The 11,923-nt window shown below is 43.5% G+C and overlaps 1 protein-coding gene across 2 annotated transcripts; it reads right to left on the bottom strand.

Annotated features, from left to right (window-relative positions):
• Positions 1-270: 270 nt before the first annotated feature.
• On the bottom strand, positions 271-11,485 carry mstnb (myostatin b). Of its 2 annotated transcripts, XM_054614733.1 has the most exons (4): positions 8,908-11,485; positions 2,710-2,982; positions 1,917-2,287; positions 271-1,047 (listed from the first exon to the last, which is right to left on the bottom strand). In XM_054614733.1, exons 1-4 carry the CDS (start codon positions 8,996-8,998, stop codon positions 667-669), a joined length of 1,116 nt encoding a protein of 371 aa, XP_054470708.1. In that variant the 5' UTR covers positions 8,999-11,485; the 3' UTR covers positions 271-666. The 2 variants fall into 2 exon arrangements, with proteins under 2 accessions (XP_054470708.1, XP_054470707.1); XM_054614732.1 differs by lacking the exon at positions 8,908-11,485 and having other exon boundaries at positions 2,710-3,088.
• Positions 11,486-11,923: the final 438 nt, after the last annotated feature.

The following is an 11,923-nucleotide window of genomic DNA, read 5'->3' as shown; positions in this document are numbered from 1 at the left end:
TGCAGCCAGTTTTCATCTTTTTACTGACCCATATGACCCTATGTGCACTGAAACATGCTCAGCCAGTGTGAAATATCACTCTTATATGAGTCTCCAGTTGTGTTTTCCCAAGCCCTTTCAAAAAGTCCATGAGGATTCCTGGTTTCACTCTGAAAACATAACTTGAAAAATGATTATCACAAACACATATCTTAGCAAAAAGTGTAATAGCTTTTATGTTGGCTACAACTGAAGTGGAGTGGAGTAGATGGCGTACGAGTATAATCTGTCGGCATGTTTGTATATATGGAGAGCACAGAACACAGATACAGGGAAAAAACAGTTTTTTTGGATAACTTTGATCATTTCTGTCTACATTCACTCCAAGGTCCGGCATGTGTTTGAGTGTGTGTATGTTTGTTTCTGCATCCATCTGACTTCAAGCCTCTACGGCTAAGATTTCACTGGAGGAAAGAAAAGTAAGAGCTATGCCGGTTGTGAAAGCGCTGCCCTGCGGGAAGGTCGGGCTGTTTGTGGCCTCTACTCTGGTTCTACTGCACCGTGTTCTGCAGGAAAGCATTGGAACTGGTGGATTGGTTGGTGTTAAAAAGTTTGAAGTTGGAGGACAGATGAAGCCACGGCCCCTCCGTCCTCCCCTCTCCCTCTCGCCAGGGTCTCCGTCCCAACTCAAGAGCATCCGCAGCGGTCCACCACCATGGAAGGGATCTTGCCGTAGATGATCTGCTCTTTTCGGTTAAAGTAGAGCATGTTGATGGGCGACATCTTGGTGGGAGTGCAGCAGGGACCGGCGCTCCCTCTGGGGTTGGCCTTGTTCACCAGGTGGGTGTGCGGATACTTCTGCAAGTGCATGTACTCACACTCCCCGGAGCAATAGTTGGCCTTGTAGCGCTTGGGAGCAATAATCCAGTCCCAGCCAAAGTCTTCAAAGTCCACGGTGAGCGGGTAACGGCAGCACCGGGACTCTGGAGAGTTCTCGTCACAGTCCAGGCCTGAGTCTCTCCTGGCACGCCTGGAGCCCTCGGAGACCTTCACCTCCATGAACGGTTGCTGCAACGACAAAGCGTGTGCGAATACTTTGAAAACAGCTGGGTTGCAAAAGGAGGCGGATGACAGCATTCTTCCTGCACCTTTTAATCTGGTGCCCTCGACCCTTTTGGCAGCTGGTTCTCAAACATGGCACGATAATATTATGAAACTTTGAGTTTTAAAGAAATTAAATCATCTGACGGTTGGTTAACCACAGCCATCTAGGTATTCTAATTGCCTCAGAGCCCGGTGCCAGTATTTGAGCTGTACTATAAGTGTTTGTCATTGATAGCAGCGGTGTGTGTCTGTGTGTGTGTGGGTCCAGGCAATTACTCTGATTTGCACAGTCACATAGAATACTTCAAGGAATGTGGGGCAGGTGACTTTTATGTAATCAAGCGATAAGATTTGAGGTTATTGTGGACTGGGCATTTGCCCAAATGCAGGTGTGCGCCTGCATGGAGTCTGTGTTGATTAACAGCTTTCAAAAGTCCTAAATCTTGATTCCCTCTTCCAGCAGTGAAACGCATGAATGTTTAACCACCTGCTGACTCTGCAAAGCCTCTCTGCACAGCCCAAAGTTAAAACCCCAGGACTGCACAACATAGAAACAAAAATGCCCTGGACTTTTAGAAATGATATTTGCTTCATGCAGGTTGGTCCAATTATTGTAGTAATAATAATCATATCGATCATATTGATTGGGACATAGAGTCCCAGATACAATTAAGCTAATTCTGCTGCTGTAGCAGTAAAGAGCTCTGCCCACCATGCCACCAACACTATTCACTTCTGTGCGTTTACCGATGAGACAAACTGCTAGTGATCGCTTGGAGGAAAAACTTGATCATAAGGTTTCTGTTCAGTGTCAAATAAAAGGTTCATCTCACCAGTCCTTCCTCTCCGGGCTCTGTGGAGGTCACGGCCAAGTCATTTCCCCTCGAATCGTAGGCTTTAATCTCGATGCCCCAGTTGGTCTCCGGCTGCCGCAGCCACACAGTCAACACTTGTTTGACGTCTATACTTTGCCAAGAGCTGACCCCGGCATTCACGTCGATCTTCAGGGAGCGGATGCGTATGTGCCTGCTCCCGTCCGTGACCGGCATCAGGCGGGAGATCTGCAGGAACACGGTGGTCGCCTCGTCCGACGGGCGCAGATTCACCCAGAGCTGAGCCCGGACTATGCGACTGGCTTGAAACTTTTGAGTAAAAGAGAAAAAGCAGCACTTTGGTTCCCCGTCCACTTGGACGATGGATTCGGCTGGAGAGAGACAAGAGAGAGAGAGAGACAAGAGAGAGAGAGAGAGAGAGGGGTTAATGACCATGTGCGATTGAAACCCACATAAAGAAATAAACTGGTGTAAAGAAAAATCCCTGACACGCAATTTCAAATCTGAAAGTGGGCTAATAGTTCAAAAGAACACCCTGCAGTCTGTGCGCGTAATGACCGCCCGTCATGTCTCCTAAACTGCACCAACCCAAACACAGTTTTAAATCTTGGTAATGCTGGTACATTCAAATATCCATTATCAAAAAAAACTGGTAAAGCTAAGTTCTGTCAGAAACAAAGACTACTTATTGCGTGTCTCGTGCGCTCTGTCCCGCGCGTAAAAACCCTTTTTCTGGAGACGTCTGCCCGCGTCCCTTTCATGACGCGAATAACAAAGTGAAATAAAGACTTACGTGCTGTGGCCATCATCATGATTGTCTCCGTGATGGCATGCTCATCGTCCTCCTCCATAACCACATCCTTGTTGTCGTCTCCCAGCACGTCGTACTGGTCGAGAAGCTGCTGCAGCGGCGGCGCTTTGGGCAGGAGCTGCTTCACGATGTCTCGGCTGATATTTGGAGCTTCTTTCATTCGCAGTTTGCTCAAAATCTGATTTTTGATGGCGTTTAATCGCATGGTTTTGATCTGCTGCCGGACCTCGCAGGTGGCGCACTGCTCCGTGTCCTCTGGGCTGGTAGCGGAGGGCTGCTGGTGCGTCTCTTGGTCACTCAAAACTACTGGACCCAAAGCAATCAGCAAGCTAAGATACAGCACAGTCTGAGACAGATGCATTGTCTCTAAGGTTTGCAGTTTGGTTTAAAAAAAAATCCCCTTGGCGTCAGATGGACCTACTGTGCGACTGGACTGGGTTTGGATTAATGTCCCACTCTGATAGGCATCATACTTTATTAGCGCACACCTTTTTATACTCCAACTTTAGCCTCTTTTGTGTCGTCAAAAACTATGATTGGCTGGACAGGCAACAATGAGTTTTAACCGACAGACATGACAACTTTTTTTCGTTGTCAAACCATAAAGGGATGGAGACTGTGGGCATGTGCTTAGCATGTCCACGGATGGATTAATTCACTTTTCTTACAGTGATTGCGCAAAAGGGCTTCTGAATTTGCACGTAATCTCCGTCACCTAAGCACCTTATGCACACTCTTCAATTGTTTGCAATGTCTTCATTTCACGTGATCTCGTGTTTGTACAGTGTGTCCCTGTAATACGTCCAGATTGATGCATTATGTGATTATGTTTTTTTTTTTTTTTATTATGAATGTTTGTAATCCCTAGCTGCAGCCAAATTATCCCTGGGATAATACAGTTTGATTTGAATTGATGAGAGTAGCAAATTAACACAAAACAACATAATAGGATTATGAATTATGAATTATAAATTTCGCAGGATTATGAAAGAAAACAAGAAAGGCAGGATTGGTGAGTTTTCTTCTGTAAGAACACTTTTTCTGTAAGAATGCACTATAAATCTACTGTTTTTGTCAACATTTGCACGTTTATCTTCGAATTGTCCTTGATGGCAGGTACATGCTGGAGACTGCTTATCGAAATACATTTCATGCACGAGTAAACATTTCTTTGACAATTTTAGCAAGGTCAAATGAATCATTCTTGAGGTGAGAGAAGCTGATTATCGGCCCATGTACAATCAACAATTAAAAATAGGCTACATCGTTGCCTGTACATAAAATAAATGGTAAAACATTCAGCAAAGATAAAGAAAACGATCTGTCCAGGACTTGTCCGAATCCATGATGGTGAAACCTGGTTGTAGCACATGAGAGGACAGTGCCACCGTGTGGTAGGTTCACGTCATTCAGTTCAGAAAGGCCATCAGCAGCAGCAACAGTCACATAGCTACCTTAAACAATACCCCAAAGTAGCTAGTATTAGCCTATACATCATTTGGAAATTGGGAACATGGGGTTTTATAATAATGCATTGGTATATAATAAACTACCAAACTATATGAAGTAGTAAAAAATAGCTCTACCTCTTCCACCAGCAACAGATACAACTAATTCGAAAAACATCTCTTTGAATTAACTTAACACAATTGTGGAAACTATTTCCACATGGTTAAATGGCTTTCTTAAGGAACTGAGTATTGCTGTTGGGCCAACTTAATGTACACGGGTTGGGTCAAACCTAATTTCTTAGGGTTGATTGCGATTATATAGTAGGGTTTGTCCATCTTAATTTACTTGGGTTTTTCGTGAACTCAGTTTATTTCGGTTGATCCAGCTTGTTTACTAGGTTTGTGTCCAACCTAATTAACTTGGGTTGGTTCAACGTGTTTACTAGGGTTTTATCCAACCTAATTTACTTCGGTTGGTCCAACTCATTTAACAGTACTTAAAATTTCATGAATACATTTTCACATGCCTGTCTCTATGTGTGTGGAGAGTGGGTGTGGCTCCCACCTGGTCTCCTCACAGCTCCCTCCTGATTGAAGCTCATTCACCTCATTCACATTGTTCCAGTCTGCTCAGCTGCCTTCCATCTTTTCATCAACCCATCAGTATTTCTACCTTGGCTTTCTATCAACTCAGCGCCAGATCATATTTTGCAACCATCTGGTAGTTTTGTTGCTAAATGTGTTTTCTATGTTTATTCCTCGAGTTATCTTTGTCTGTTCTTACCTAGTCTCCCTGTGCCTCCAGGATCATCCTCTCCAGTTCCCCAGCCTGCCCTTCTCGCCAGCTCATTCCCCTGCCACGCTCTGCCTGCCCTGCCTTGCTCGAACAATCATCCACCATAGCCCTCTCCCCCTTGGTCTCCGATGCTCCATCTCAACCCTGGTTCATTGTCACCACCCATTATCCCCTAAAATAAACCCTTTTCACTCTCACAACTACTTCCCTTGTCTGTATCTGCGTTTGGGTCCAAACCTACAGTCCCCATCACAAAAATAAATTGATCAAGCCACAGTCAATAATGTTGGCCCAACAAAATTTGCTTAAGGCTGAAAGAAAGCCTTTTGATTTCCCATGATATAATAAAGTTAATTCAAGGAATAACTTTTGAGTTTTAATTATTTGAAATGCTTACAGTGTGTAATGATAATCCACGAATTTAGGGTTATGTAGTTTATAAAAAAAACCAAAAACAGTGAAGTAAAGACTCCTAATATTTTTCAGTGTGTCATTTTTGGCACAGATCTTTTTTCGATGCAGTGTTCCGTGTCGCCGCCAGATGGCAGTGTTGTACCAGCCCGCGGAGGCGCAGAGCCGCTGTCAGTCAGCGGCTCGCTCTCCTCCGGAGCACCGCTGCAGCTCGGTAGTTGCCGTGCAGAGTCGCTCAACTCGGTCCAGACATCTGATTTCCTCTCTGCTGAGGAGCTCCACTCGGCGCTGGACCGGCGTGAAGGCAACTGGGAAACCTCTGTCGTCTAGTCCACCAGTTTGGGATTTATACCCATATATATATATATTATATATATATATTTTTTTCTTTACACGTTGCACACAATCAATAACGTGTCAAGTTGAAATAGCTCGGATGCTGTCTGAAGAGCTGAGGAGTGGGGCAGAAGAACCAGCGCGACACCAGATGATGCCCGGATTATTATTTACTTGAAATATTTTGGGTTATTTCTTCCGTCGCGGGATTATTTTTGTGTGTGTGAATGGAGGAAACCCTGACGCATTGGCCACACTCTGTTAAAAGTATGTACAGCTCTACAGGGATCACAGATCATCCTGTTGTCATATTGATTTCTGATGTCATGTTTGCGGAGGTATTTCCATTTATTGAGGTATCAGGTTTATTCCAAATCCCATGTGTCTGATTGACAGCTAATTGATGCTCTCACACTTTGGTGCACATTAACATTAAGGCACGTTTACCACTATTATAAGATCATTAACATAATACCCAGATCTTGAGGATTTTTTTTTTTTTTTTTTTGGGTATTGACGTGTGCACCTCCAAATTGTTGTTTACTCACAGGGAGACTCTCTGCATAAATCATTCATGGCCGGCGCGTTGTGTAGACTACAGCTTTCTGAATGAAGCACCTGTTTGCTGTGCGCCAAGGCCTGTCTGGTCCTAGAGAAGGAGCTGTCACTGTGAATCAGGCTGCGAGGCTCGGTCAGAGGAACAGATGGGCATCAGCATCAGTGCACTCAAGCTAGAGACAAACTGTGTCATGCAACACGAAATAGGCCGGGGTATTGAGTCATAAAAAGCTATGAGGTAGTAGATGGGGGGGGTTGTGGGAACAGTTGATGTGCAGAGGAGGCAGAATATGTTTAAAGATGACCGTGCTGAGGTGAGCCACAAGAGGCCTTGACCCACGAGCCGCCCCGCTGGAGCCTGGGTCACGTATATTTGCCTCAGCCGCTGTGAAAATCCTTTCCTCGTTTCCCGCCATCTGGTAGTTGTAGGCTGCCTCTGATGGAAATGAAATCACTAAATATACCCTCTTTATCTCCTTTCCCTCCCTCTGCAGTTGATGAAGCGATGGGTTCTAGCCAGCAAAGGAGCAAGCTTGACTGTTTCAACGCCGCCAGACCCACACAGGGATGGGTCTCCTAGCCGGTTGTGCCCCAGCGCCCTCTAAACCTACCACCCTCTACTGTGTAATACTAATCGTCACGCATGTTGGCACTCAGACATGGATGAGAAGGGGAGTGGATGACAGGAGCTGAAAAAGCCAAACCACAGCAGAGAGAAGTTGAGGGGAGGCACCGAGTTGCTTCTGAGATGTACTGACCTTACTTCCAGGATCAAAATGACAAAATCGATGTACGAGTTCGAAATCTAACCAAAGACTCTTGCACCTTACTGCCACCGCACACCTCCCACCCTGAAGTAAATCAATGCGACATCCTCCAGAGCATGGGGTGCGTCAAATCCAAGAGGAGTGACTCTGCCGCCCAAAATGCGAACTCCACGGAGAAGGTGGATTGCAAAGCCAAGGGAATGAGGGGTGAGAAAGCCTACTTGGTTCACTCGGAGATGAGTTTGCCGGAGAACTCCCTTCAGGTCAACCCGGTGCTGCTTGAGTACGCCCAGAGGCTCTCCGAGGAGATCGTGTCCAGGGCCGTGCAGCAGTGGGTGGAGGTAGACCGTCGGTACAACGACATCCCCTACATTGAATGTGACGTGCCATGACATGGGTCGGGATGTCGCAGTGGAAAGGCCTGGGGCCAAGCCAAGACTGCCTTGACCTCGATACTGGAGGTTGTACATGGGATTAAACAAGGCCAATAGTCTCAAATACCTTCTTTTAGAATGAATCCTTCAAGAATCTACCTGCCGCGAGCAGGAATATGGATGAGCTGTCAGTAATTCCGATTTGACCTACTTTTGGATTGGATTATACTTGGATTGAACCTAAAAACCCTCCTCCAAAGCAACCAATTCCAACCATTCCTGTGGAGCCTGCAGCCAAGCTGGAGCCTGCAGTGTGTTCAGTTGGATATCATCTGTCTTAGACCTTATTTGTCCCCTCAACCAGTAGGTTTTGGCTCTCTGTGGCTGGACCCATAACGCAAATCAAGAAATCCAATCAGATATTGCCTGGAAATCTAATGTTCCTCCTTGGCAGTGAAAGTCTATCCCGGTCATTGATGCTGCCCCAGGGCAAAGATTCAGTCCTCTTACGGAGGAAGTTATTAATAGATCCCTTCATTTGGTGAAGACTCTCACTTGAAAATCCATCACTGGAACTATCAGGTCAGAAACACACCCAGCTGTCCGGCTCCTTCTGCTCTGACAAAAAGCTCTGCGGGCTAGAGTTCTCCTTTAATGGCCTCCCTTGAGATCCTGTGGCTGAGCTGCGACTTGCTCAGCTCTACTTCTCCCACACTGCCATTAGGTAGCTTCAACCGCAGCTCCTCCATCCAGCAGGCAGGGTGCTCAAAATGGATGCAGGAAATCATGTGCATAAATCGTGTTTTTCCTGCACTCTAGGATATTCTGTGTATACAAGTCACAACGTGGGAACTTTGACATTAGGACCCGGATCACTGGGAACCCGCTGGCCTCTCAGCCACAAAGAAACCAGGGCGCGAGAGAGGATTGACACACTTTTCAAAGAGGATTTGGCTTGTCAACAGAACTGGAGTCTAAAAAACAAAAAAGGCCTTCGTAAAAATGTGGTAGACCTATTTTTTGTCAACATTGTGTAATTGTACAACGCCTAACCGAGAAATACGAAATACTGCCAGGTGCCCTAAAGAGGACAACAGCACAAATATGCAAACCTCAAAAAACTTGAAAAAAAATGTCAATCCAATCTATAGATACAACTTCTTAAAATAGGGTGGTGCTGTGCCATAATGGAGGGCAACCATACTAACATGGCGACAGAGTAGATATATTTGGAATAGAGGTTCACAACCACCAAAGTCCTTAATGAATGTTACTATGAGCCCAACACTGTTTTGTAATATATGATTTATATAAGAAGGTTCATTACATAGGTCTGGTCTTTGTTCACTGGACTGAGATGTAGTGTAGCTGCAGATTTGTGCACAGGTATTCTTAATGATGTCATTGGCATTTGCCCAAAATGTAAGTTACATTGCTGACTAGGCCCTACTGAAAAGCATTGATGACGACACAAACTGTCACACAACTATCTGCAGTGATAAAGGCTTTAGATGGTGTTGTAGTTCTTACCATAATAGTCGGAACCAGTAACCGTAAGAATACTTTAACACAAGCCATAAGCCAACAGTGGAAGGGTATTTTTCTCTCCACTTGCCTTGTTCCCGGGTCTTCTCTTATACAACAATAACAGTGTTTCAGTATTGAAACAAAACTCGCCAATACCAATACAATGCAGTTGATGCTTCAGTCACATTGCATTGGGAAGTCTAACCAATACAGGGGCCAGTTGCATTAACTTTGCCTTAGACTTGTCTTGGATTGACAAACTAGATTAGTCTAATTTAGCTTGTCTGTTGCAAATATATTAAGCCTGAATTAATTTGAGATAGGAAAGTTGGCCGCCTCTCCCCTTGGCTATTAGTCTTAGGTGAGAGCTTTGTTACTATGGCAACAGTCAGTTAGAATATCAGTTAGCTAACTATTTCAACTGTTTTTCCATAACCTTAAGCTTAGTATTTGAACTGTTTATCTATTGCTTTTGACAAACTTTTAGCTAACCATTCCAACTTTTTACCCATTACTTTAGCTAGCTACTCCAACTGTTTGTCGATTACTTTAAGCTAGCTATTCCAAATGTTTATCCATTACTTTAAGCAAATTTTTAGCGAACCATTTCAATTATTTTTTCATAACTCTTTTGGATTAGTTCTGAACATCTTAAACAGCTCTAACAACCTTTGGATCTTTTTTCTCCCGTACTTGGTGTGGTGTCTGTTGCATCCACTGTTTTTTCTCTTCTGTTAAGTCTTATTTCACCCATAATGCAGTGTGCAACATGCCTCGATTAGTCACTCACAGCGAGGCTTCATGCAACAGGTCAATTTAGATGTCTTTAGCAAGTCTGACTTAAAGTGATATTTTAGACAAAGAATAGGTCTATATTTTATGCAACTGGCCCCTGCTGTTTCAGTGCTGTCTGAAATGGTGCCCATTTTAATGAAGAACGTAATTCACAAAGACCTTGTTAACATATTACAGCGTTAAGCAGCTGTATTGTTTAGGTGAGCTGGGTAATGCTTGATCAAAAGGCTGCTGAATTTAAAAGGTTTCTACACCTCTCTAAGTCAGATATGATGTGATTAAAACACCTCTGCACACACATCGCTCTAAAAACAAACTGAAACATGTCTTGCACTAATCTGTGTGGACAGATTAATCTGTTGGAGTCGTCCTAATCGTGTTTTGAACACACTAAAGATTAGAGATGACACTGTTCTTTAGACGCTATATTCCTAGTTCGTAATCTGATTGCATTTGTTTTGCTTCAGATAAAAGGCTAAAAGTCAAATCTCCATCTGTGCAGAACACTGTTTCCTATCAACTGTTGGGATTTGAAAAAAAGAAAGAGAAAGGGCCTGTTTCCACAGCACAAGAAAACAAACCGGGTGGGCAATCTATTTCTTAGGCAATACATCAAAGATGTTGCCATAATGTTGATGTCAGATTTTGTTGTGCATTCTGAGTCATCACTGAGAAAAGTTTTTATAATTTTTTACAAATTGTGCTATCACCTTTGTTTACAAACTCCCAAGAGATTTAGTTTTTGCAGCTCTGGCAACGATCAGGTCTTGTGGTCGTCTAAAAGTAAAGCTTTGAATTGAAGTGACTGTATCTGCACTAGGAAGAGTTAAAAATCTGATACAGTGTGAATGCCTTTCAAAAAACTTTAAGGCTGCCAACGCTACCTTTCGGTAGCCGTGATTTGTAGTTTTTAAAGGTCACCCATATTTAATGCCAGCAGGTGTTTCGATAAAGACTAGAGATTCTGCTTAATCTGCCACAAACACTTTTTGAAGGATTTACTCATCACAAGAAGGATAGAACTCCTTAGGCGCAGGATCTGAAAGGCTGTCGTGCCCTTTATCACAGATTTAATTAGGGCTGCCACTAATGATTATTTTCATTATCAATTGATCTGTCAATTGAATTCATGATTATAGTTTTAATCTATAAAATGTCAATTATTTTAGAAAAATGCTTGTTGAAATTTCCCACAGCCCAAACTAAACAATGTGTTTCTCCTGTCTTGTCCAACCAACTGCCTAAAACGCAAACTTGTTCAGTTTACTCTCATATATAATATGACAAAGAAAAGTAGGGCTGTCCTAAACCATCGATATTCCTACTTGAATGACAACCATATCATTTTGTTGACTAATCGACATTTGATTTAATCGAAGGCTGTGTAAAACAGTTTCTCCACAAAGAATCACAACTCCTGTACAGCAGTCAAAGTGACCCGTAGATGAAACAGCAGTCAGAGTGGTGGAGCTGAAGCAAAACAAGAGGAGCTGACTTGACTATAAAGTGAAACACAAGTAGCCCGATGAGCAGTGACAGAACCCACATGCACTGACTCCAGAAAAGTGAGTAAGGGCCTCCGGGAAGCAGCTCCGTAAAATGATACATGCCGGCTTGTGAGTATATCATGAATAATAACTTAAATTGAGTGACTTTTAGCATATTCCCATAGTAAAATATTAATTTAACTTGCAAAGTGTACATACAGTATGTGTGAAAACTGATGATGCCAATAAATCGGATTTATGCCTTCTATCATTTTTGAAATATTTCATTGTTATTTTCTAAACCACTACTCCAGAACAACCTTACACAGTTGCCCTAAAACATTATTTGCACGTACTGCCTCAATAGTATTTATTTAAAACACCTGTCAAACGAGAGAGGAGCGTATCCTGCATCCTGTCTGAGAGTGAACACACAGCAGGTTAAAAGTTCAGCTGCATAAAGAACAAACAAAAGGATTTACAACTGACTGCTGGCCAGCGTTTGTTTGATAAGCAAATGGTAGCCTAAAAGCATGAGGGGGATTATCCGTGACGCAGACAGAAATACTCAGCCTGTTTTCCAACAGTTTATGGCACTTTATTGTCTACAGTACGTGGAGGTCACCCTGTCTGCTTATTGAGCCAATGTGAAGTCTGAGAGAGAGAGATACAAACTGCATTCAGCAGCACTGCT

This window comes from Anoplopoma fimbria, chromosome 16, assembly GCF_027596085.1.
Source record: "Anoplopoma fimbria isolate UVic2021 breed Golden Eagle Sablefish chromosome 16, Afim_UVic_2022, whole genome shotgun sequence".
NCBI lineage: Eukaryota > Metazoa > Chordata > Actinopteri > Perciformes > Anoplopomatidae > Anoplopoma > Anoplopoma fimbria.
The sequence above is the reverse complement of the archived record's forward strand: the minus strand, read 5'-3'. Positions and strand labels throughout refer to the sequence as shown.

What these genes read in the sequence shown, in the direction of transcription:
- mstnb (XM_054614732.1), bottom strand. Translation starts at nt 3,088, where the DNA reads ATGCATCTGTCTCAGACTGTGCTGTATCTTAGCTTGCTGATTGCTTTG. An exon ending in CATGATGATGGCCACAGCAC is followed by an intron (nt 2,288 to 2,709) that starts GTAAGTCTTTAT and finishes GTCTCTCTCCAG; the next exon opens with CCGAATCCATCGTCCAAGTG. An exon ending in AGCCCGGAGAGGAAGGACTG is followed by an intron (nt 1,048 to 1,916) that starts GTGAGATGAACC and finishes TTGTCGTTGCAG; the next exon opens with CAACCGTTCATGGAGGTGAA.